Source organism: Lampris incognitus, chromosome 2 (assembly GCF_029633865.1).
Source record: "Lampris incognitus isolate fLamInc1 chromosome 2, fLamInc1.hap2, whole genome shotgun sequence".
Classification (NCBI taxonomy): Eukaryota; Metazoa; Chordata; class Actinopteri; order Lampriformes; family Lampridae; genus Lampris; species Lampris incognitus.
In genome coordinates this window covers 111610177-111631326 of record NC_079212.1, presented here as the reverse complement: position 1 = coordinate 111631326, position 21150 = coordinate 111610177, and the positions used below count along the sequence as shown (strand labels likewise).

General features: G+C 44.4%; 1 protein-coding gene across 1 annotated transcript in view; it reads left to right on the top strand.

The window, feature by feature from the left end:
* Positions 1 to 21150, top strand: part of LOC130106960 (membrane-associated guanylate kinase, WW and PDZ domain-containing protein 3) — a 247532-nt gene that overhangs the window by 202680 nt on the left and 23702 nt on the right. Inside the window, 2 exon segments of the mRNA XM_056273328.1 lie at positions 10309 to 10515; positions 17213 to 17381. Coding sequence (XP_056129303.1) covers positions 10309 to 10515; positions 17213 to 17381 — 376 coding nt within the window.

Genomic DNA, 21150 nt, shown 5'->3' with positions numbered 1-21150 from the left:
CACATGCTTCCTCCGATACATGTGGAATCGCTGGCCGCTTCTTTTCACCTGACAGTGAGGAGTTTCGCCAGGGGGTCATAGCGCGTGGGGGATCACGCCATTCCACCCAGTTCCCCCTCCCCCCTGAACAGGCGCCCCGACCGACCAGAGGAGGCACTAGTGTAGCGACCAGGACACATACCCACATCCAGCTTCCCACCCTCAGAGATGGCCAATTGTGTCTGTAGGGATGTCCGACCAAGCTGGAGGTAACACGTGGATTCGAACCGGCGATCCCCGTGTTGGTAGACAATGGAATAGACCGCTACACCACGCGGATGCCCTGTACAAGTGATTTAACATCAGATCCTGTATATTACTGAATGTGTAAGAGTGTGCCTGTTGTTTGTGTGTTTGCATGCTCTGGTAAGTATGCATATTCTCATGTATATGTTTGCCCTTACACAAGTGTGCCAGTACATGCTGAGGCTGAGGCACCTGATGGTGACCTCATGTAGACTTGTCAACCTGCTGATCTTGCCAGCTGGCTGCATGTTCTCTCAGAAAATAGAAGCAGTGCTTATTCTCCAGCCAAGCTTTATTCACAGGGTAAGCCTGCCTCTTCTCTGCCCACATATACAAACAGAGCAGACACAGACGCAGGGAGCATGCTTTGGCTGGTAACAAGGATTCAAACCCAGTGATCGCTGTAACTTTTGAAGCTATGTAGAGCAGTTTCTCCCCGATGGGGTTTCCTGTTCTGACATTAAAAAAAAAAAGCTGCCATCTTTCTGTTGAGCGGAAACAAGATTTTGTCTCCCCTCTAACTGAGACCATTTGATGCCCTCCTGTGTGAGCGCTAGCAAGTAACCATAGCAAACATTGTTATGTCAGCAGATTCATATTTTATAACAAGGAGTCCAAGCATGCATATTTTCCTTTCGGTAGGATGTTTACACAAGGAAGTAAAGTTAAGTGTGGCAAATATAGTTGAATAGGCAAGCTCTTCCCTCTTCTTTTACTTTTCACTACAAAGGAGCATTAAGCTCTCACGCGGCATTCAGGGGCCTTGGGGAAGTCCGACCGTCTCTGTGTTTTTGTGTCATGAAAGGATTTCAGAGGAGGCTTTCTCTCACATTGACTATGGCAATAACATGATAATCTCCACACTCTCTCTTTAAACTCATTCTCTCCTACCACAAATCCAGGCTTTTGTGGAACAGGGAGATGATTTCTCTTAATGTTTGAGGAGCAACCTCTGGTCATGTGAATGGACTTTATTTTTTGCAATGTCTTCCCTTCTGTTCAGCTCATTTTGCACTTCCTCTGTTTCGTGAATTAAAATGTGAAGTCAAATCCTCATCTAAAGAATTAATCTTGAGGCTTAAGAGCAGCCTCTGTGTGTGCGTGCGTGTGTGTGGGTGTGGGTGTTTTCAAGAATGTGTTTGTGTGTGTACCCTAACATGGCTGAGTATACCCCCTCATACCAAAGTTGCCAGGTTCAAGGCCGTTTCTGGTTTCTGCGATATGATGTCAGTCTATCTCCCCTGTTAGTTTTTTCACCCTGCAATCTCATCCTCTCTAATAGCAAGGTGTCTCGGATGGTCTCTCTCTTACACACACACACACACACACACACACACACACACACACACACACACACACACACACACACACACACACACACACACACTAAAAGACAAATGAGTGGGCTCACACGAACATGTGCATGCACACATTTGCAATCATTCATTCACAACTAGGACAACAGACAGGTTCCCGCAGTACTCGCACCCGCATACACACACACACACACACACACACACACACACACACACACACACACACACACACACACACACACACACACACTCTAAGACACATGAGTGGGCTCACACAAACATGTGCATGCACACATTTGCAATCATTCATTCACAACTAGGACAACAGACAGGTTCCCGCAGCACCCGCATACAAATGACACACGCGTGCGCGCGCGCACACACACACAGATGCTCACAAACAGAGCAAATCCCATCCTTCCTAGTGTAGGGATGAAGATTTAGATCACCTAAGTAACAAACATCGGGTTTCTGGAGCTGCCAAGTTGCCCGCTAGTTGTCCTTCATCTCTGAGCTGAAGGCAGGTGGGATTTATACCTTTACAGGGGGAGCGAGAATCAGAGAGAGAGTAACAGTAAGAGAGAGAGAGCGAGCACAGGAGTGAGAGAGAGAGAGAGAAGGCCATCGAGAGAACGTTATAGAGAGAACAGAAAGGATCGAAAAGGGCTAAGGGTTGATTTAAAGGCTTTGTAAGCCCTTCTGCTCCCCATGGGAAGCCCTCAAGGCTTTGCAGCAGTAGTGGACTGACTGACTTGGCTGTGTGCAGATGTGTGGATTAGCTCTTCCCCAAGAGTTTGAGCGTTAGCAGTTTACTATCCCCGAGACTGAATTGAAAACTGAGATTGTGGCTAGCCTGGTCCAGTAGAGCCTGAAGTAATCGGATTGACGAATGGGATTTCCTCCATTTATATGTTGGTGAATCACGGTCTATATTTTTCACATTGAGGGCTTCTCCATTCTTCACTTGAAGTGTAGAAAATAAACATGATCAGAACTCTTTAGGAGGAGGCCACTGGCATAGCAGTCCCAGTTTAGAGATATTAAACCTTCACTTCAGTGTATAAGCATAAATGCACTGTGCTCAAGGTATCGTCTTAATGGCGTCCTTAGCTGATCTTAATGGTATCCCTAATAGTCCCAGATGACTATAGTCTGAGTGCTTATTATGTTAATGTAAAACTACTGGTTGGCACATATTGTTATTCGCTTTGAAAAAAAAGTATTTTATGAGTGTAATTTTTATGCATTAGGAGCCAATACATCACAAATGTAACACAATTTCAACTAATACCAATACTAAATGGTTTTATTCATCATCCTGTCATCTATGACCCTGTTAACCCCCCGTTAGACCAACCTGCCCTCCACCCCAAGTGTCTGACCCTCCAAAACAGCTAACCTAGGGCTTAGAAACATCATGTCTGCCCATACCCGGCCAATGTCAGACCTGTCCAGTGGGTTCAGGCTGCCCTGCTATGGAAGGCGATGTGCTAAGTTGGCCCTAAGGGGCCTAGTGCATGCCAAGCACATTCACTGGCCATCTGCGCTGGGCCACTAAGAGAGAGCCTTTCTGGGCTCTTGGCCTCTTGCTCAGGCTCACTGCCCCTGGGGTTCAAGTTGGGTCATATGAAAACATGCCTGGAGAATGAAGTAGAAGTTAAGCAAGTAGGACTTTGGCATTCAAGAATTTCTAGATTTCACCCTCTGTCCAATGCCTGCTAGGATAGTCTCCTTCCCTCTGCAACCCTGATTGGATTGGATTAAGCAGGTATAGGCAATGAATGAATAAATTAAGGGAAAACCAGGCTAGAGAAATGGAGTGGAAATTAAGCCAGTGGGAGTTCAGCATTTATAAATTACAAATTGCCTGTGATGTCAGATATGGATTAACACTCTTTTGCATGACTTTGTTGGTAGAATATGGGACCCCTTGCCACTGCTCATGACCCCAGCATAACTGAACTCTGCTTGTGGCCTATACACAGTAGTGGCCCTGACAAAGGGTGCCTCACAGCCATTAGTTGATTCCACCACCATGAAATTGCTTGCATGCAAAGTTTCACTTCTTGGCTCATCAACTCTATGACATATGGATCATAAGTAACATTGGACAAGCTTCCCCCTGCTTGTCAGCTTACAAGGCTTCCCTCCGTTTATAATGGCAAATGGTGCTGCAAATCTCCACTGGCTGGGGGCTTTCACACACCTCTGTATCTGCAATACACATTTATCAGGGGCCAAGCGACATGTGTTTGTAAGTAATTAATCACAGAGGTAGCGTCTGGCTGATGAATGTCAGCATGCAGCAGTAGACAGACGAGGATTAGCTGGCAGACCCGATCTTTCCTCACTATCGTCGTGCCACCCCTGCTAATGAAGCTATCTTTGACAAATGCAGATGAGCCTGAGCTGGCAAGCACAGAGCCTGAGATTTGACGGGAGGTGTGTGTGAGTGGGGGGTGGAGGTGGAGGGGCTCATCTATTCATTTGCCTTTCTCCTCCTCATCCTCCATTCCCATTGCTATGAGGAAGATGAACACAACTGCATTAACCCACTTTGCTGTGTACTGTAGTTGGCACGCCTGAGGAGATGAGGCTTCTAGACTGAGAGAAATGGGCTCTCTTATCAAAGAAGCTACTGCAGTGTTATTGTGTCTTGCTGTAAAAAGCTGCTGGAATGGCCTGGATGTTTCCTAAGACCTTTCTGTTCAGTTTGGGTGCTGCATGCCATTGTCAACTTATCCCCATTGTGGCAAGCTTAAAAGGATTTAGAGTTGATAAATACATCTTTTCCAGTACAGTGTTTGCAATGTCTGAGTGTTCATGGATAGAGTCATCAAAGGTCTATAATAACACCCTCCAATCCGATGCCCGATCTAAATGAACATAAGATCAAGTTTATGGAGGCTAATTAATTTGCTGAAAATCCCTATTTCCCAGTGGCATCTCTCCCCATTCTTTAATTAAAACTAATTATAAATTACGCTAGAGCTGAATACACTTTGATTGTGTTTTATAAGACCAAATAAATAATTTGACCTTACAAATTAATTGGCAAACACTTTATTTGATAACACTGGATAAACACATCTGACAGAGTGGCATTTAGCTAACAAATAGAAATAAGAGATGGTTGGAATTTGAATTAGTATGCACATTATTTATGATCTTAATAGAGGTTGCATAATTACTTATTCTAGGCTTAAACTGAGCTGCAGAGACTGTTCACCAGCAATGGATTGATCACCCTGTGAACTAAACGAGCAAGTAATTTAACCAACTCTTGCACTCTGCCCCTCTCTATACGGAGTACTATTATCCTCACTGAATATTTATAATCTGTACTGCAAGCTTTTTCTTCATTAGAAAAAAGCTAGGCGACAGAGAGATAATTGCTGAATTCAATGATCAGTGTAATTAGTTACTAGCACATTCCAAGCGAAATGAATTTAATGTTACATGATTCATGACGCCGCCGTGGTGGAGTTACATAGCGAGAGCATGGCAAAGGGCCAGGAGAGGTACAAGTTCAATACAGGGGGCAGACTTCAGAAATTACTTTAAATAAGTTAAATAGTGAACAGTGCGTGTCAGTCTTTGACTAATTCACTGCTCTCGTAAACCCGATGAAATGAGATTATGTCAGATGCACTTTAAGATGTCTTCACTCCATCTCCCTTTTTATCAAGTTCCAAGTTGTTTTATTTGTAAAATGCACAACACGGCGTGGCAGGATTGCTGGCAATGAAATGCTCAGACATCAGTTCAACCTCGAAAAAAGCTAAGAACAGGACATGACAGGTTAAGTAAAGACTTAAAAAAAAATCTAAAAATTAACAATAAAACATCCATCCATTATCAAAGCCGCTTATCCAAATCAGGGTCACAGGCTGCTGGAGCCTATCCCAGCAGTCATTGGGCAGCAGGTGGGAAGACACCCTGGACAGGCCGCCAGGCCATCACAGGGCCAACACATTCAAACCTAGAGACAATTTAGTATGGCCGATTCAACTGAGCTACATGTATTTGGACTGTGGGAGTAAACTGAAGCCCCCAGAGGAAACCCACGCAGACACGGGAGAACATGCAAACTCCGCGCAGAGGACGCCCCTCAACGACCCCCAAGGTTGGACTACCCCAGGGCTTGAACCCAGGACCTTCTTTCTGTGAGGCGACTAGGCTAACCACTGTGCCACCATGGCACCCACAAAAAAAAACATGTGTATGTATAAAATTACAAAATTACATTTTACAGTATTATTACAGTATTATTACAGAACCCAGCCACTGAGAATGCACAAGCCAGTGCATTCTTAGTGCCAGTCCCAAGCCCGGATAAATGGGAAGGGTTGCATCAGGAAGGGCATCTGGCGTAAAATCTTTGCCAAATCAAAAATGTGGATCATAAATAAGATTTCTATACCAGATCGGTCAAGGCCTGCGTTACCAATGACTTCCACTGGTACTGTTGGCCAACAGGGTGCCAGTGGAAACTATGCTACTTTTGGGCGAAGGAGAAGGAGAGGAGGAAGATATGTCCAGAGGCAGCGAGAGAGGAGGAAGGGTAGGAGTGTGGAGGTGAGAGTTGGAACTTTGAATGTTGGCACTATGACTGCTAAAGGGAGAGAGCTGGCTGATATGACAGAAAGAAGAAAGGTAGGTTTACTGTGTGTGCAAGAGACCAGGTGGAAGGGGAGTAAGGCCAGGAGCATCGGAGGTGGGTTCAAACTCTTCTACCATGGTGCGAGTGGGAGGAGAAATGGGATAGGGGTAATTCTGAAGGAGGAGTATGTCAAGAGTATGCTGGAGGTGAAGAGAGTGTCAGACAGAGTGATGAGTATGAAGCTGGAAATTGAAGGTGCATTGGTGAAATATTATCAACACATATGCCCTGCAAGTTGGGTGTGAGATGAAAGAGAAAGAAGAATTCTGGAGTGAGTTGGATGATGTGGTGGAGAGGGTACCCAAGGAGGAGAGAGTGGTGATTGGAACGGATTTCAATGGGCATGTCGGTGAAGGGAACAGAGGTGATGAGGAGGTGATGATGGGTAAGTATGGTATCAAGGAGATAAATGTTGAAGGAGGGAGATGATGGTGGATTTTGCGAAAAGTATGGAAATGGCTGTGGTGAATACATATTTCAAGAAGAGGGAGGAACACAGGGTGTCTACTGCACCTCAGGTCTGGTCTACTGCACCTCAGTAGACCAGAAAGCTCTGCAGCGGATCGTCAAGGCGGCCCAGCATATCACCGGTACCCAGCTCCCAGCCATAAAAGACATTTATCACAAACGCTGCCTTCGAAGGGGTCTGAGTATCAGCAGAGATCCCACCCACCCCAACCATGGACTGTTCTCCCCTCTGCGCTCTGGGAGGCGCTACAGGAGCCTCAGAGCCCGCACTACCAGCCTCAAAAACAGCTTCTTTCCGCAAGCTGTTGCCCACCTGAACCTGGCTACCAACTGAATGTCTGTAGATATTTTTAAATATTTTGTACTGCAGCTCTTTTTTAAGTTATTTTTAGCTTTTGGTCTTCATGTGTGTATACCTTATATTGTGTTTGCTGTGTTTGTCTGTGTCTGTCTTGCACTATTTGGTGAAGCCACAGCCCTCATTTCATTTTTAACATGTGCTTGCACATTGTTTTTAATGACAATAAATTGAATTGAATTGAATTGAAAAGAGTGGAGGAAAATGCACACAGGTGGACTATCTTATGTAGAAGGTGTGATCTGAAAGGGATTGGAGACTGCAAGGTGGTGATAGGGGAGAACGTAGCTAGGCAACATCAGATGGTGGTATGTAGGATGACTTTGGAGACCAAGAAGAGGAAGTGAGTGAAGGCAGAGCCAAAGATCAAATGGTGGAAGTTGAAGAAGGAAGACTGTTGTGTGGAGTTCAGGGAGGAGTTAAGACAGGCACTGGGTGGTAGTGAAGAGTTGCCGGATGGCTGGGCAAGCACTGTAGAAATAGTGAGGGAGACAGCTAGGAAGGTACTTGGTGTGTCATCAAGACAGAGGAAGGAAGACAAGGAGACTTGGTGGTGGGATGAGAAAGTACAGCAAAGTATACAGAGGAAGAGGTTGGAAAAGAAGTGGGATAGCCAGAGAGACGAAGAAAGTAGACAGAAGTACAAAGTGATGCAGCGTAAAGTGAAGAGAGAGGTGGCAAAGGCATATGTGAGCTGTATGACAGGTTAGACACTAAGGAAGGAGAAAAGGACTTGTACCGATTGGCTAGACAGAGGAACCAGGCTGCAAAGGATGGGCAGCAAGTTAGGGCGATCAAGGATAGAGATGGAAATGTGCTGACAAGCGAGGTGAGTGTATGGAGAAGGTGGAAGGAGTACTTTGAGGGGCTGATGAATGAAGAAAATGAGAGAGTGAAGGTTGGATGATGTAGGGATAGTGAATCAGGAAGTTCAGTGGATTAGCAAGGAGGAAGTAAGGCAGCTATGAAGAGGATGAAGAGTGGAAAGGCAGTTGGTCCTGATGACATACCTGTGGAGGCATGGAGATGTTTAGGAGAGATGGCAGGGGAGTTTTTATTAGATTGTTTAACACAATCTTGGAAAGTGAGACGATGCCTGAGGAGTGGAGAAGAAGCATACTGGTACTGATTTTCAAGAACAAGGGCGATGTGCAGAACTGTAGCAACTTCAGAGGTATAAAGTTGATCAGCCACAGCATGAAGATATGGGAAAGAGTAATAGAAGCTAGGTTAAGAGGAGAGGTGATGATTAGTGAGCAGCAGTATGGTTTCATGCCACGAAAGAGCACCAAAGATGCGATGTTTGCTTTGAGAATGTTGACTGAGAAGTATAGAGAAGGCTAGAAAGAGTTGCATTGTGTCTTTATAGATTTAGAGAAAGCATACGACAGGGTGCCGAGAGAGGAGGTGTGGTATTGTATGAGGAAGTCGTGATTTGCAGAGAAGTGTGTAGGAGTGGTGCAGGATGAGGGAAGTGTGACAATGGTGAGGTGTGCAGTTGGAATTACAGGTGGGTTCAAGGTAGAGGTGGGATTACATCAAGGATTGGCTCTGAGCCCTTTCTTTTTTGCAGTGGTGATGGACAGGTTGACGGACAAGATCAGGCAGGAGTCTCCATGGACAATGATATTCACGGATAACATTGTGATCTGTAGCAAGAGTAGGGTGCAGGTTGAGGAGAGCCTGAGGAGGTGGAGGTATGCACTAGAGAGAAGAGGAATGAAAGTCAGTAGGAGCAAGACGGAATACATATGTGTGAATGAGAGCGAGGACAGCGGAATGGTCAAGATGCAAGGAGTGGAGGTGACGAAGGCATATGAGTTTAAATACTTGGGGTCAACTGTCCAAAGTAATGGGGAGTGCAGTAGAGTGGTGAAGAAGAGAGTGCAGGCAGGGTGGAGTGGGTGGAGAAGAGTGTCAGGAATGATTTGCGACAGAAGGGTACCAGCAAGAGTTAAAGGTGTACAGTTGGAATGACAGATGGGTTCAAGGTGGAGGTGGGATTAGATCAAGGATCGGCTCTGAGCCGTTTCTTGTGTGCAATTTTGATGGACAGGTTGACGGACAAGATCAGGCAGGAGTCTCTGTGGACTATGTTTGTGGATGGTATTGTGATCTGTAGCGAGAGTTGGGTGGATATATGCACTGGAAAGAAGAGGAATGAAAGTCAGTAGGAGCAAGACAGAACACCTATGCTTGAATGAGAGGGAGGACAGTGGAATGGTGAGGATGCAAGGAGTAGAGGTGACAAAGGCATATGATTTTAAAACCTTGGTGTCAACTGTCCAAAGGGACGGGGAGTGCAGAAGAGAGGTGAAGAAGAGAGTGCAGGCAGGGTGGAGTGGGTGGAGAAGAGTGTCAGGAGTGATTTGTGACAGAAGGGTACCAGCAAGAGTTAAAGGGAAGGTTTACAAGATGGTTATGAGACCAGCTATATCATATGGTTTGGAGACAGTGGCACTGACAAAAAGACAGGAGGCGGAGCTGGAGGTGGCAGAGTTGAAGATGCAAAGATTTTCATTGGGAGTGATGAAAGAGGACAGGATTAGGAACGATTATATTAGAGGAACAGCTCAGGTTTGACGGTTTGGAGAAAAAGCAAGAGAGGCAAGCTTGAAATGGCTTGGACATGTGTGGAGGAGAGATGCTGGGTATATTGGGAGAAGGATGCTTAATATAAAGCTGCCAGGGAAGAAGAAAAGAGGAAGGCCAAAGAGGAGTTGTATGGATATGGTGAGGGAAGACATGCAGATGGCTGGTGTGACAGATGAAGATGCAGAAGACGGGAAGAAATGGAAACAAATGATCCGCTGTGGCGTCCCCTAACGGGAGCAGCCAAAAGTAGAAGTAGTAGTAGTAGTAAGACAGTACAGTCCAACATGAGAAACTAAAAACTAAAGATAAAATAACTAAAAATAAACTAAAAGTAAGCTAAAATTCTTAAGTTGTGTAGTCCATGACAAAATGGTTTTTCCAATTTTTTTATCAAACCTATTTTCATTTTTCTTTTGTCTCTCTTTCTCGCTCTCTCTCTCTTTCTCTCTCTCTCTCAGTCTGTTGTTTTTGCTTCTTTTCCTCCGTTTGTCATTGTATTGTTTGAACACAAGCATTTTTGGGATTTTAGAAAAGTAGAATTCAAAATCTCAATCTCAATCTCTCTCTCCTCTCCTTTCCCTGTACCTTTTTTGCCCCTCCCTGACTCCCTCTGCATCTCTCAGGTAACTACTACGGCACCCCCAAGCCCCCAGCAGAGCCCAACCTGGTGCAGCCGGACCTGGTGGACCAGGTGCTGTTTGATGAGGAATATGGCAGCGAGATGCCCAGGAAACGCACCACCTCAGTCAGCAAGATGGACAGGAAGGACAGCGTGGTCCCCGAAGAGGACGATGACGAGGAGAGGCCACCGCTGGTCAATGGCCTGCCGGGTCAGTAAATGTCAGACCTCAGAATGTCATGTTAAGGAACAGGGACGCTGTGGTGCTTTATGTATCCTCTGGTTAACAGAATTCCCAAGTCAAGTCAGGGTCACTGTCCCCCTTTTTTTTCCCTGGCATTCGTTTTCAGATTGTCACTTGCTACACATTGCCTGCAGTGTGAAAACACAAGTTCAGTGTTTTGTTTTGTTTTTAGCTACTTAACGGTTACATAATGTATATCATTTCAAAGAGTCACATGAAGCAGTATCATAACTCTTTTATTTTCATACCGCAGTGAAGATTAACATTGACCATCATTCTTTACGTTCCCCTTCATCTGTTTCTTATCCATCTGTCAGTGAAAGATGTACTGCTGAGAAGGTTTGTACTAAACAGTTGTTTACAGTTATCATGCTAATTAAGAGCCAGATTGTTGAGATTTGCCACATAGCAAAAAAGGTGGCAGAAAGGATTTGATGTTGAATTTAATACATATGTGATTGACAGCTCAGCGTGACTGTTTTTCTTGCCCGGGTGTTTTCTTGTATCTGGTGATACTTGCAAGATAAAAGAAGCAGAGCTGTTATTTTGATAGTTGTTTGACAGAGGTCTTCCTCTAGGCCATGCTTAGCAGTGATTATATGGACAAGGGCTGTCATCTTCTCAACAGTGTTGTATCATGTGCAAACAAGTGAAAAAACAACACTGTTCAGCCCGCTTCCATTTGCAGTAACACAGATTACATTGCACAGACAGCGGCTAGACTGTCTAGTATAGCACAGGTCACCTTGAAGAGGTCTCAACCAGAGAACAGGACGATGCTGTGTATGGGATCAACCAGGACAGGGCACGCCTTGGCTCTCCAAGGAACAACTCTGTCCTCGATGTTCAGAGGCAGAACAAACCCAGAAAAGAAAAGAAATGGGTCGCCCACTGAACATTATACATGAGATGTTATTAGTAAGAAAAACGGGGTCTGATAAGTGAAAAATTAATCTCTGTCATCCATAACAGTACAAATGAAAAAGGATTCATTATCAATAGCTCAGCCACTGCTTTCTCAGCTGTGCTAAAATCAATCATTGAAGAGAGACACAAAATCCCTTTAGTCGACTGTAACTGCTTTTTCCGTCATGTAGAAATCAAACTGAAAAGAGAACTGACAGTCTTTTGTATGGGGGGGGAAATAATCCAAACATGACCATTCTGCTACAGCCCACTGCTTGTGGCAGAGATGTCCTGGACCAACCATAGATGGACAGAGTTACGGTCGGATGAAAGTAGAGGCTAGAGGCGAGTGTAAGCAGTACATACGTCTACAACTCCTGACTGTAGCTTTACCCCCTGCCCTTCCTCTGACTGCCCTCATAACTCCCCCTCCAGACACAACACCACACACACACACACACACATCTCATGTGATTCGTCTCGACGAGCAAGCCGTCACCTCTTTGTGAACCTCACATGACCCAAGCCATCCTTCCAGGCACTGTGTTTTCATGACCAGTGCAGTCACAACATCCTCAGAAACGTGTATGTTTGTGTAATGTGCCATGTGCATCTGTGGTTAGAGTGTCTTTTTGAGTGTTTGTGTATATATTTGTGAGACATGGTGTGTGTGTGTGTGTGTGTGTGTCTATGGACATAGTGACTAACTACTACTACTGCTACTACTACTTTCAGCTGCCCTTGTTATGGGTCGCCACAGCGGATCATCCGTTTCCATTTCTTCCTGTCCTCTGCATCTTTCTCTGTCATGCCAGCCACCTTCATGTCCTCCCTCACCACATCCATAAACCTCCTCTTTGGTCTTCCTCTTTTCTTTTCCCCCAGCAGCTCCATATTCAGTATCCTTCTCCCAATATACCCAGTATCTCTCCTCCACACATGTCCAAGCCATCTCAATCTTGCCTCTCTTGCTTTGTCTCCAAACCATCCAACATGAGCTGTCCCTCTAATATAATCATTCCAAATCCTGTCCTTCTTCGTCACTCCCAACAAAAATCTTAGCATGTTCAACTCTGCCACCCCCAGCTCTGCCTCCTGTCTTTTCGTCAGTCCCACTGTCTCGAAACCATACTACATACACCTATTTCAGCATCTCTGATATATTTTCTGCACCATTGCACTTTATCACCTCTTATTTTGCCTGTATCAGTCAATCCTTGTGTGTCTATCTAAAGATTGTTTTGTTGTAGTGTTATTATTCTATGTTAAGTACACCGAGAGCACCACGAAACCAGAGTCAAATTCCATGTTTGTACAAACCTACGTGGCCAATAAACATGATTCTGATTCGGGGGGGCAAAACATAGCTGATCCTGATACTCTTCTCCACCCACTCCAGCCTTTTCACCTCTTTTCTGTACTCCCTGTTGCTTTGAACAGTTGACCTCAAGTATTTAAACTCATCCACTGTTGTCACCGCTACTTCTAGCATATTCATCATTCCGCTGTCCTCCCTCTTTTTCACGCATATGTATTACATCTTGCACCTACTGACTTTCATTCCTCTTCTCTCCAGTGCATACCTCCACCTCTCCAGGCTCTCCTCATCCTGCACCCTACTCTCACTACAGATCACAATGTCATCCGCGAACATCATAGGCCACAAAGACTCCTGCCTGATCTCATCCGTCAACCTGTCCATCACCATTGCAAACAAGAAAGGGCTCAAAGCCAATCCTTGATGTTATTTCACCTCTACCTTGAACCCATCCATCATTCCTACTACTCACCTCACCACTGTCATACTTCCCTCATACATGCGCTGCACCACTCCTACATACCTCTCTGCAACTCCCGACTTCCTCATACAATACCACACCTCCTCTCTCGGCACCGTGTCGTATGCTTTCTCTAAATCCACAAAGACACAATGTAACTCCTTCTGGCCTTCTCTAGATTTCTCCACCACACTCTCAAAGTAAACATCAAATCTGTAGTGCTCTTTCATGGCATGAAACCATACTGCTGCTCACTAATCATCACCTGTCCTCTTAATCTAGCTTCCACTACTCTTTCCCATGTCTTAATGCTGTGGCTGATCAACTTTATACCTCTATAGTTGCTACAGTTCTGCACATCACCCTTATTCTTGCAAATCAGTACCAATATGCTTCTTCTCCAGTCCTCAGGCATCCTCTCACTTTCCAAGATTGTGATAAACAATCTAGTTAAAAACTCCACCGCGATCTCTCTTAAACACCTCCATGCCTCCACAGGTATGTCATCTGGACCAACTGCCTTTCCTCTCTTCATCCTCTTCATGGTTGCCTTAACTTCCTCCTTGCTAATTCACCGCACTTCCTGATTCACTATCCCTACATCATCCAACCTTCTCTCTCGCTCTCATTTTCTTCATTCATCAGCCCCTCAAAGTACTCCTTCCACCTTCTCCATACACTCACCTCGCTTGCCAGCACATTTCCATCTTTATCCTTCATCGTCCTAACCTGCTGCACATCCTTCCCAGCTCGGTCCCTCTGTCTAGCCGATCGATACAAGTCCTTTTCTCCTTCCTTAGTGTCTAACCTGTCATACAGCTCACCATATGCCTTTTCTTCTGCCTTTGCCACCTCTCTCTTCACCTTACGCCACGTCTCCTTGTACTTCTGTCTACTTTCTCCATCTCTCTGACTATCCCACTTTTATTGGCCAAACTCTTCCTCTGTATACGTTGCTGTACTTCCTCATTCCACCACTAAGTCTCCTTGTCTTCCTTCCTCTGTCATGATGACACACCAAGTACCTTCCTAGCTGTCTCCCTCACTATTTCTTCAGTGCTTGCCCAGCCATCCGGCAACTCTTCACTACTACCAAGTGCCAGTCTTACCTCCTCCCTGAACTCCACACAACAGTCTTCTTCTTCAACTTCCACCATTTGATCCTTGGCTCTGCCTTCACTCTCTTCCTCTTCTTGATCTCCAAAGTCATCCTAGAGACCATCATCCAATGCTGCCTAGCCAGGTTCTCCCCGTCACCACCTTGCAATCTCCAATCCCTTTCAGATTGTGCCTCCTGCATAAGATAGAGTCCACCCATGTGTACTTTCCTCCACTCTTATACACATCACCCTGTGTTCCTTCCTTTTCTTGAAATATGTATTCACCACAACCATTTCCATCCTTTTTGCAAAATCCACCACCATCTATCCTTCCACATTCTTCTCCTTGGCACCGTACCTGCCAATCACCACCTCATCAGGAATCAGGAACATTTATTTGTCGTTTCATTCCATGCACATGAAATGAAACGAAACATCGTTTCTCCCAGCCCACAGCAGTGCAACACAGACAAAAACACACATCCAAACTACAAGAATACATATATCCAAACTAAAAAAAAACATATATCAAACATATCCAAAAAAATAAAAAATAAATTCACTGTCCAAGAGAGAGAATGCCAGGATGACTGTCGGAACTGCAGGTCTGCATGGGCTAGCAGTTAGCTTAGCTTGCCCTTCTTCCGCGTCCTGTCAGACTGTCCTTGGTGTTTCCTCCTTGGGCGCAGCTCCAGGCAGGGCCATGGTCCCCTGGGCCCAGCGGATGCAGACCAGGCTCCCCCAGCCGATTAATTGCCAGCTCTCCTAGCCAGACACCCTCAACACACCTCCCCGCACTCCACATGACGACACCAAAAACACAGTCAATGCCAGGTGAGGCAGCTGCCAGACTGCCCTCGGCGCCATCAGAACTGCCGGTCTGCATGAGCCAGCAGTCAGCTCAGTCTGCCCCGCGTCCTATCAGACTGTCAGCTCCAGGCAGGGCCATGCTCCCTGGGTCCACAGGATGCAGCAGACTAAGCTCTCCCAGCCAATCCAGTGCCAGCTCTCTCAGCCATCAAACAAAGACACAAACTTAAACTCAGATGTGGACAAAGACACTGCACGGACTGGGTGAGGCCACTGCAAACTTAAGTTCGTGCCGCCATCTTCCCACACTGGTACTGGGTGAGGCCGCTGCAAACGTAAATTCGCGCAGCCATCTGTTCCCTTCACCAACATGCTCATTGAAGTCCGCTGTAATCACCACTCTCTACATTCTCCACCACTTCATCCAACTCACTCCAGAATTCTTCTGTCTTCCATCTCACACCCAACCTGTGGGGCATGTAAGCTGACACCATTCATCATCACACCTTCAATTTCCAGCATCATACTCAACACTGTCCGACACTCTCTTCACCTCCAACACACTCTTAACATACTCTGCCTTCAGGATTACCCCTACCCCATTTCTCCTCCCACCCAAACCATGGTAAAAGAGTTTGAACTCACCTCCGATGCTCCTGGCCTTACTCCCCTTCCACCTGGTCTCTTGCACACACAGTAAATCTACCTTCCTTATCTCCATCATTGGGACTGGTTACTTTTCTCTTTTACTAGTAACAATTCAATAAACAATAGTTCTTTTATTTTCATTATTAGTACCTAATTTAAAGCCACTAGTCAATATTATATTCTTACTAATACCAAGCCGCTTATCAGTTGAGCCTTATGAGGCATCAAATATTAGATATTAACTTTTCATTAACTACTAGTCACTATTTAGATAGCACTAGTTGTTGTTTGTTTGTGGTGGGTTGCATTTAGCTGGCAGGCTGGGCGGTTTAGGCACTAGACTAGTCACTAATGTTATGTTACTAGTTGCTAAAGAAGATACTATTAGAAAAGGAACTATTGCTGTTTAAGTCAGTTACGAATAAATAAAAGAACTAGTGTTTATTGAATTGTTTATTGAATTGTATTAGTAAAAGAGAAAAGTGACTAATCATAATAAAATTAGTAACTAGTTCTTATTCTCGTGGAACTAGTATCTAATTTTCGGCAACTAACGGCTTTACAATAGCGACTAGTGACAGTCAGAATAGTGGCTAGTATATAAAAAAATAAGTACTAGTGTTTAAATTTTAGTGACTAGTGCCTGACAATAAATAAATGATGAAATGGCCTGTCAAAAAAAAAAAAGAGTTGTGATCTGGCATATTAAGCAACTTGTTGAGGATCCCACAGCTGGCTCTCTTCCTTAAGACTGACCTTTGTGGCATACAGCTTGTAGAAATGTGTTTTGTCTTCTATAGTGGGTAAGCCATCCTCCTGTATTACAGACTAAATTGAGGAGGTTAGCTGCACATAAAGGGAGTGGGATGAAAGGGAGACATGTTTCATCCTTTTATAACCATCAGCTTCAGAGGGGAGGCATGAAATGGTAAGTGAATTAGGAGGGCCTTTGTTGTATGGATGTTTCATGTTCATTGTAGAGCACTTTTCCATTAAAGAATAATGACTGCCAAAGCAATAGAATAAATATGAGGGGCGGCAGTATAGTATTATTATGTTAAAAAAGACCTGGGGGGCTCAAATGGCCCTTTCTATAATGTGATCCGCCTTCTCTTATAGTGACAACCTAGAAGAGGTATGTATATATATATACTTATACATAAATACTCATACCAAGTACACACACCACACACACACACACACACACACACACACACACACACACACACACACACACACACACACACACACACACACCATCACTCATATGCAAATCCTACATGGGATATCACCCTCCCTCCTCCCCTTTTCTACAGCATGTTAGGAAAAACAGACAGAGGGTTGAGGTGAGCATGCAAGCTAACCTACTTTATCTCTGTCTTTCTTGTTCTCCTCTCCTGCCATCTATATACCTTTTTCAAGACCACAAAGAAGGTGCAGAGTGGAGGAAGACGGTGCCCAGCTACACCCAGTCCAGTAGCACCATGGACTTCCGTACATGGAGCTCCCTTCCCCGCGACGACAGCCTGGAGCCCCTGCCACTCAACTGGGAGATGGCCTACACTGAGACTGGCATGGTCTACTTCATCGAGTAAGTTCAACATCCAATCCAGAGTTTGTTTCAATGTTGGACATGCACGCTCATTTTTTTTTAAAGATTTAAAATGTAAGCCTTTTACAGAATCAAAAACAGTTGTCAGTCTACCAGAAGGTCAGACAGTAGAATTCAAAGAGAAATCAATTTCTACATTCAAATGGATTAGCAGTTAAAAGAAAAACCTCACCTGAACCCCTCAGTGTGTGTGTGTGTGTGTGTGTGTGTGTGTGTGTGTGTGTGTGTGTGTGTGTAGAGGTGAGGGTGGGGGGGTTCAACAGTATTGCAATGCTTAAATTATGAATCCAGACTTTGACTGCTGCCATTTTGATGCAAAGAAGGTGACAGTTGGGCTAGAAAGAGATTTTAAGCCTTTTTTCTCAGCCTTCATGCTTGTCTCTGCTGAACATAGCTGAAATGAGTTTGCATTGCACTGTGCCGTCTTGGCTTGACAAAATGTCCCATTTCAGTAAATGTAATTTACATGCTGAGAATGTGCTGTGAGGAGAACCCTGATCTCATATATATATATAGATAGATAGATAGATAGATAGATAGATAGATAGATAGATAGATAGATAGATAGATAGATAGATAAAGTCAGATTGGACTATCGGTAAATGTCTCTAGTCATATGGCTCTAGTCATAAAAGTTATGTCGTAAATGGTTCTCAGTCCGGTCCTCAATTACCGTCAGTACAACAGATTTTCTATTCCACCAGATAGTCATCTACTTCCACTTGTTGTAGGTCTAAAACCTTCCTGATTGTGGGCTGGAAGAACTGGAGCAACAGGTGAATGTTATCATAACTGGCAGAATAGAAAACGAGCCGTACTGCTGGTACTCATGGATTTCATTGAGAATCACTGTGTAGGTAGCACTCACTTTGCAATAAGTGCATCAGTAAATTCAAATCTTGTCTGTCATTGCAGTATCTAATGCTATCTATCCCGCAGCTGCACAACTACGTATATTTGTGTTATGTGATACTAGCAATGAAAATAATGTTCATTTGCTTATCTGATGTCAGGTGTAATTTATTTCCTGCCCCTGAGTTCCAAGTAATGATATGCAAATAACTGTATCTAACCAGTGTCATCACCATAATCTAATCAGTACCATCGAACGTGTAAATGAAACAGGCGACACACATTGTAATGCACATAACTTACCCCCCATTGCATACCACAATGGCAGCAGTAGTTTTAGTTCAAAATCTGGGGCGGATGATGTGGGGTTTGCCTACTAGCAGCGGATCACAGCATGCCCTCGAAGCAATTTTTTTGAAGGTCAGGCCTAACTAATAATAAAAAGACATAATCAACAAAAAAGGATCTGGCTAAGATATACACTACCGTTCAAAAGTTTGGGATCACCCAAACAATTTCGTGTTTTCCATGAAAAGTCACACTTATTCACCACCATATGTTGTGAAATGAATAGAAAATAGAGTCAAGACATTGACAAGGTTAGAAATAATGATTTGTATTTGAAATAAGATTTTTTTTACATCAAACTTTGCTTTCGTCAAAGAATCCTCCATTTGCAGCAATTACAGCATTGCAGACCTTTGGCATTCTAGCTGTTAATTTGTTGAGGTAATCTGGAGAAATTGCACCCCACGCTTCCAGAAGCAGCTCCCACAAGTTGGATTGGTTGGATGGGCACTTCTTTGAGCAGATTGAGTTTCTGGAGCACCACATTTGTGGGGTCAATTAAACGCTCAAAATGGCCAGAAAAAGAGAACTTTCATCTGAAACTCGACAGTCTATTCTTGTTCTTAGAAATGAAGGCTATTCCATGCGAGAAATTGCTAAGAAATTGAAGATTTCCTACACCGGTGTGTACTACTCCCTTCAGAGGACAGCACAAACAGGCTCTAACAGGTACTATTTAATGAAGATGCCAGTTGGGGACCTGTGAGGCGTCTGTTTCTCAAACTAGAGACTCTAATGTACTTATCTTCTTGCTCAGTTGTGCAACGCGGCCTCCCACTTCTTTTTCTAGTCTGGTTAGAGCCTGTTTGTGCTGTCCTCTGAAGGGAGTAGTACACACCGGTGTAGGAAATCTTCAATTTCTTAGCAATTTCTCGCATGGAATAGCCTTCATTTCTAAGAACAAGAATAGACTGTCGAGTTTCAGATGAAAGTTCTCTTTTTCTGGCCATTTTGAGCGTTTAATTGACCCCACAAATGTGATGCTCCAGAAACTCAATCTGCTCAAAGAAGTGCCCATCCAACCAATCCAACTTGTGGGAGCTGCTTCTGGAAGCGTGGGGTGCAATTTCTCCAGATTACCTCAACAAATTAACAGCTAGAATGCCAAAGGTCTGCAATGCTGTAATTGCTGCAAATGGAGGATTCTTTGACGAAAGCAAAGTTTGATGTAAAAAAAATCTTATTTCAAATACAAATCATTATTTCTAACCTTGTCAATGTCTTGACTCTATTTTCTATTCATTTCACAACATATGGTGGTGAATAAGTGTGACTTTTCATGGAAAACACAAAATTGTTTGGGTGATCCCAAACTTTTGAACGGTAGTGTATATTCATCGAGTTTAGCATCTGTCTAATCACACTCCCATGATAACAGACTTGACTGGCGTGATTTCAAACATACATTGGGATCAGGTGGGCTAAAGACTTTAAAGCTCGGCGCTTCAACAAGGCTTTAAAACTCACCAACGGCAGCTGGCCACAACCCCGGCTGTTTAAGAAAGTTTTTTTTTTTTTTGCTTTTCCCGACAAATGTCTACATATTATTTTCTCTCATAAAGATGACTTTGGCTGGGGGCATCCGGGTAGCGTAGCGGTCTGTTCCGTTGCCTACCAACATGGGGATCACCGGTTCGAATCCCCGTGTTACCTCTGGCTTGCTTGGGCGTCCTTACAGACACAATTGGCCGTGTCTGCAGGTGGGAAAGTGGATGTGGGTATGTGTCCCGGTCGCTGCACTAGCGCCTTCTCTGGTCAGTCAGAGTGCCTGTTCCGGGGGGAAGGGGAACTGGGGGTAATAGTGTGAATCTCCCACGCGCTACGTCCCCTTGGTGAAACTCCTCACTGTCAGGTGAAAAGAAGCGGCTGGCGACTCCACATGTATCGGCGGAGACATGTGGTAGTGTGCAGCCCTCCCCGGATCGGCAGAGGGGGTGGAGCAGTGACCGGGATGACTCGGAAGAGTGGGGTAATTGGCCAAGTACATTTAGGGAGGAAAAGGTGCAAAAAAAAAAGAAGATGACTTCAGCTGCTTTGTCTAAGCTAATCAGTCTTTTGGGGGTATTTTGGGGCGGGGGGAACAGAATGAAAATAGTGCTCCCAGAGGTCTGTTAGTGTACCCTTGTTTGTGTGCAAGCTTATGTTCAGGTGTGTAGAAGAATGTTTGCAAATGCATGCGCGTGTGTGTCTGTGTAGGCTTGTATATTTTTATGTATTTGTGTGTGTGTGTGTTTCTTTAATTCATATCTGGCTCTCAGCCACTTGTCTCCAAAGATACCAAAAGACATTATGACTTCTCTCTCTCGAGTAAACACTCCAGTTGTTTAAACAAACACGCTTAAACACAATTGTTTACCAAGAAAGCGATTCTGTCACATCTCATATTAAGAACCTTTTTATTACTTCCAAAAAGGCCAACTAAACGTAAATAGGGTTGCGTAATACTGAAGGGAACCCCAACGGATCAGAACACTAGTGAATCCAGTAATCTGGGCAAACCAGAGAAAATCCCACAGGAGCAAACAGTTTGTCGGTTTCTGCTCAGAAC